This window comes from Austrofundulus limnaeus, unplaced genomic scaffold (genome assembly GCF_001266775.1).
Source record: "Austrofundulus limnaeus strain Quisiro unplaced genomic scaffold, Austrofundulus_limnaeus-1.0 Scaffold13, whole genome shotgun sequence".
In the NCBI taxonomy this organism is placed as follows: Eukaryota; Metazoa; Chordata; class Actinopteri; order Cyprinodontiformes; family Rivulidae; genus Austrofundulus; species Austrofundulus limnaeus.
Genome location: NW_013952415.1, coordinates 1346471 through 1350735, shown reverse-complemented (window position 1 = coordinate 1350735; position 4265 = coordinate 1346471). Strand labels below are relative to the sequence as shown.

Here is a 4265-nt window from a genome sequence, read left to right as displayed (position 1 = left end):
AATAATAATAATATTATACTATTAACTAGCCAAATATTAACATTGATTTATACGGAAGAGCATTGCTTTACCTCTACATCTAACTAAAATCTTAAAGCATGGTTGTCAGCATAAAAGTTGGCCCTTTGAGCCCTAAAGCTGTTGATTGAGTTTTGTGATTTTAAATCTGACATTGTCTTAAGGTGTGGTACAGAATGTGACTAACCTAAAACTGCTCAGAGGATAGCCTAGAGGTGACAGGCTCAGGTTACAGGGAAAACATAAACTGCTTTGGAATTTTAAACATGCAATTCTACTATTTAAAACTATGATTCTAGTGTTGTGGGGAAAAGTCTATGTACAAATAAGTTAATAATAGGGCCTACTCAGAAAACTTTGTGATGAAGTCAGCAGTAAATAAATGAGTGAACTTTATTTCTATTGACATCACAAAATGATAGAGGTTATAGGTCAATTTATGCTTCTGCATTTTTGATGCAATCCTCTTAAGATCAAAGTTTCCTATAAAATAACAGTACCCCTAATCAGAAATGTACATGATGCAAACATAATCCAGCGGTTTTGTATGCATCCTACATTTACTTGACAGTCAAGATTTTTGTCATATTTGTCATGGAATTCACACATTTTTGTGCGTCTTTTTTTTTTTCATCTTTTGGGCAAGATTATTATTATTAGAAGATGTATAAAGATTGCGTCAAAAGAGTTTGCAGTCTCATCGTTTTCCTTTACGGCAGCGTTGACTCCGCCCACCCAGCCGGTCTCCGGAACACGCCGGCCTGCCAATGCAACGAACCCGACTATTGGCTGTCGGTCGGATTGTGAGACACCCAGAGAAATCTCGAGAGTGTATGAAGCTCACTGCTAAGTTCGAGCTCCCCCTCGACGAGTCGGTCTACGTTCGGCAACAATGAGTACATCGGAGACGTTGGATCGAATGGAGCTCTGTGAAAGTCTTCTAACATGGGTAAATAATAAAATGCTGGTGTTTGTTTTCCCTCTCCGGCGCCGGCAGTGCTAGTTAGCACAAGGCTAATGATAGCTCGACAAGCTAACTGTGGTTAGCGTTAGCTGGAAAATGACACACAGGCTCACTTTGGTTACGTATGCAGGCCAGCTGTTTGCTGGGTTAGCTGTTTATAAGCATCTATCCCGACTTGACGTTATTTCATGTTAAATAATTGCGCTTTTCCCTATGATTAGCTCAACTTTTAGCTGCCATGCCTTATGTTAAAACGCAGAGCAGCAACAACAAATGCAATTGTATAGTTTATCGCTTCATAAACGAAGACATTTTTTTCCAGAGCAGTGAGTGTCTGCTTTGGGTTGAATTCCTGTCATTGTTGCCTGATGTCCTTCCTCATTCCTTCTGATCCAGCTGTTAAGCACACGGCAACTTTCTGAGCACTGATTTCTATCTGTACCCACAAATATTTTAAATAAAAGCTTTAAACACTAAGTTAAGTCACCTATTAAAAGAGCTGTCAGACTATTATTGTCAAAAGCAACACCCCAACTATATATGTTCAGACAAAATGTTTAATTTTTAGTGTGGCTGTGTTTTTCCATCAGTATAATGACACTGATGACAACTTAACTGGCAATTTAAGAAAAGGTTATGTTTTCAGTGCAAGACAATTGCAGGAACTCCAGCATTTGTCTTTAAATTTATTTGTACACAAGGAAAATGTACCAGTTTGTAAAAAGGAGAGTAGGTTGCATCATTAAAAACCTGCCTATATTAACTTATAAGTCAGTTGTGTGTAAAACCATTTCTATAGGACTGGTTGCAGGACTTGACATGAGTCAGTACAACTTTCATTACATAAGCTGAAGTTTCAGGTTTGTCTGCTAGAAGAGAGTTAATGCTATTAAAAACAAACTTGATTACAAAAAAATCAAGTCAAATGTGTACCCCAGCCACAGTGATTGAATTTGCTTCCATGTATGCATTGTCACATACATAATCAATTTATTGATAACCTCTAGTGAAGCTGACACGTAGAGCTTTTCATAGAGATAAAGAGCATGGCAGATGTCCCTCACATCTTTGTTAGGTGTTAATTCACYCTAAAGAGCGTAGATGTGATTAGTCAATCACATAATACTGCATTATATTTAGAAGATATGAAATAGTGCAGTTTGTAGTTACTACAAAATAAAAGCTTTGTAACTTTGATTTTAGTACAGTAAAAGGCTCTCAACTGATCTCAACTATTTAATGAAATTACTACACACATCATACTCATTGCATTTTACTTGTAATTAGGCAGTGAGAATACAAAAGATTTAAAGAATATCTGCCTTTATTATGATTTTTCTTCCTGCCACTGTTTACCAGGCATGCTAAAGCATAATTTACAAAACAGGAGGTAAAGAAAAYCAGAAAGTGTTTCCTGAGACAGCATGACCATCTCTTTTTTTTCAGCTATTTCCACAAATAGGTGTGAATTTCCTCTCTGACCTCGGTCAGCTCTTTTGTTTTGATCCTGGCCTTAATCAATTCACTTCATAAAGTATTTTTGAATTTGAATTCAGGATCAGGATGAGGTTTTACAATACAATTTCTTCTTGTACAGTATTAGGTTATTATAGCTTTTTACATGTACAACAGACATGATGTGATGTGGGCTTCTTTTAAGTCTTCCTATCTACTGTGATAGAGGTTTTGTTAACTGAACTTTTAGTAAAGCAGGTTAAGCTCAGTGTTTCTTTGTAACAGTAGTTCAGGATGTTCGATTAAACATTTTAGTTGCCATATTGGGCTGCACTATATTAGAAAATCTTGCCATGCAGATAATATTTGTAAATATTGAGATGTTGATATCAGTTGCCATATGTCATTTTTTTTTCTTATCACTTTTTCTTCTGTACTTCCTACTCWGTGAACTTTAGCATTTTTGGTCATGTCATTTGTGTCTCGTGTGAGCTTTTGCTGCCGTTAGACTCTGTCCAACTGGCTGAATATTCCATTAGCATGAAAAATACAACTTCAAAACTCTTCAAATTCATTAGTCAACAATTATTGCAGTCCAGTCCTTGGCGATATGGACCACGCTGATATTGCTATGACAATATATTTGCGATATATGATGCAGCTTTAATACCATAAATCCATCAGCCCAATAAAAACAGATGTTTCTTCATTTTCCTTTATTATTTAATTTTCTGTGTACCCATGGTTTCACATCTTCTTCTTGCCMTCCATATGTTTAGTGTTTAAAGTGCTTGTTCATCCCATGTTTTTTTTTTTCCTTATCTTTCCTGCAAAGGGAAATGATACAGACCAAATGTTGTGGTTAGGATCCATAAACAGTTTTATCAGTTGTTTTGCTTCTTCTTTTTTCATGCTGATGTTGTTTCAATTCTCTTTTCTTAAATATTGTTTGTTGGGTTTAATATCTTACATTTACTAGTTGTGCTTTTCTCGTAGTGTAGTTGCTGTGTCTTCTTCCATCACCAATATGAATATAAACTAGTCAGCAAATAACTTAACCCTAAACAATATAACGATGCACTGCAGGAAAGGTAATCTTGATCAAACTGTTTGTAATTGAAACAGGAAAACCTCATGCCTTTATGGTTACTGGTATATTACCTGGTAATTAGTTGTTCCTCTGTTTTATAAAAACTAAGTCAGTAGTCAGATTATCGTATTATCAATCAAGTATCCAGACAAGCTTTGTTTTGTTTTGTTTTGTTTTTTTTGTTTGTTTTTTTCTGTGCTCACCTACAATTAAACTCCTTTGGTTATTGAATTTTATAAACCATTTTGAATGCAATCATTTAAACAATTACCCCCTAAAAAAGAAAACAAGCCAAGATTTTACTTTCTACATATAATGGAAGCAATAAACTTGATTTTCTGCTAAAAAATGAAACAAAACAACAACAAGAACAACACAGAAGTGTTCAAGATACGAGATCGTGTCTTGTTCCCATAGTATATAGTGAATACAGTGTGGGTGGGCATTTTCAGTCCTACTATAAAAAAATTGAAAAGGTAAAACTAAGTCAATCTTTGTCTTTGTAAATTAATTTTACTGTAAAAGGAAAAAAAATGTATAGGTCTTCTGGATGGGTTCTCTAATGAAACGTTTCGTCTCTCCTCCAAGAGACTTCTTCAGTCTGAGTTTCAGGCAAAATTCAGGCTTTTAAGCCCTGCCTCCAGGTAACTGATACTCACATCACATGGCTATCGTTCACATCTAATTAACACCTATTGTTAACAGGGGGTGGAGTGATACTGCCAATGGCAGCGCTGT

The 4265-nt window shown here is 35.6% G+C and overlaps 1 protein-coding gene across 1 annotated transcript in view; it reads left to right on the top strand.

Moving 5' to 3' along the window:
* Positions 1 to 777: 777 nt before the first annotated feature.
* The window catches only part of hook3 (hook microtubule-tethering protein 3), a gene marked incomplete in the record, with an annotated part of 23399 nt that continues 19911 nt past the window's right edge, over positions 778 to 4265 (top strand). Inside the window, 1 exon segment of the mRNA XM_014002424.1 lies at positions 778 to 967. Coding sequence (XP_013857878.1) covers positions 911 to 967 — 57 coding nt within the window.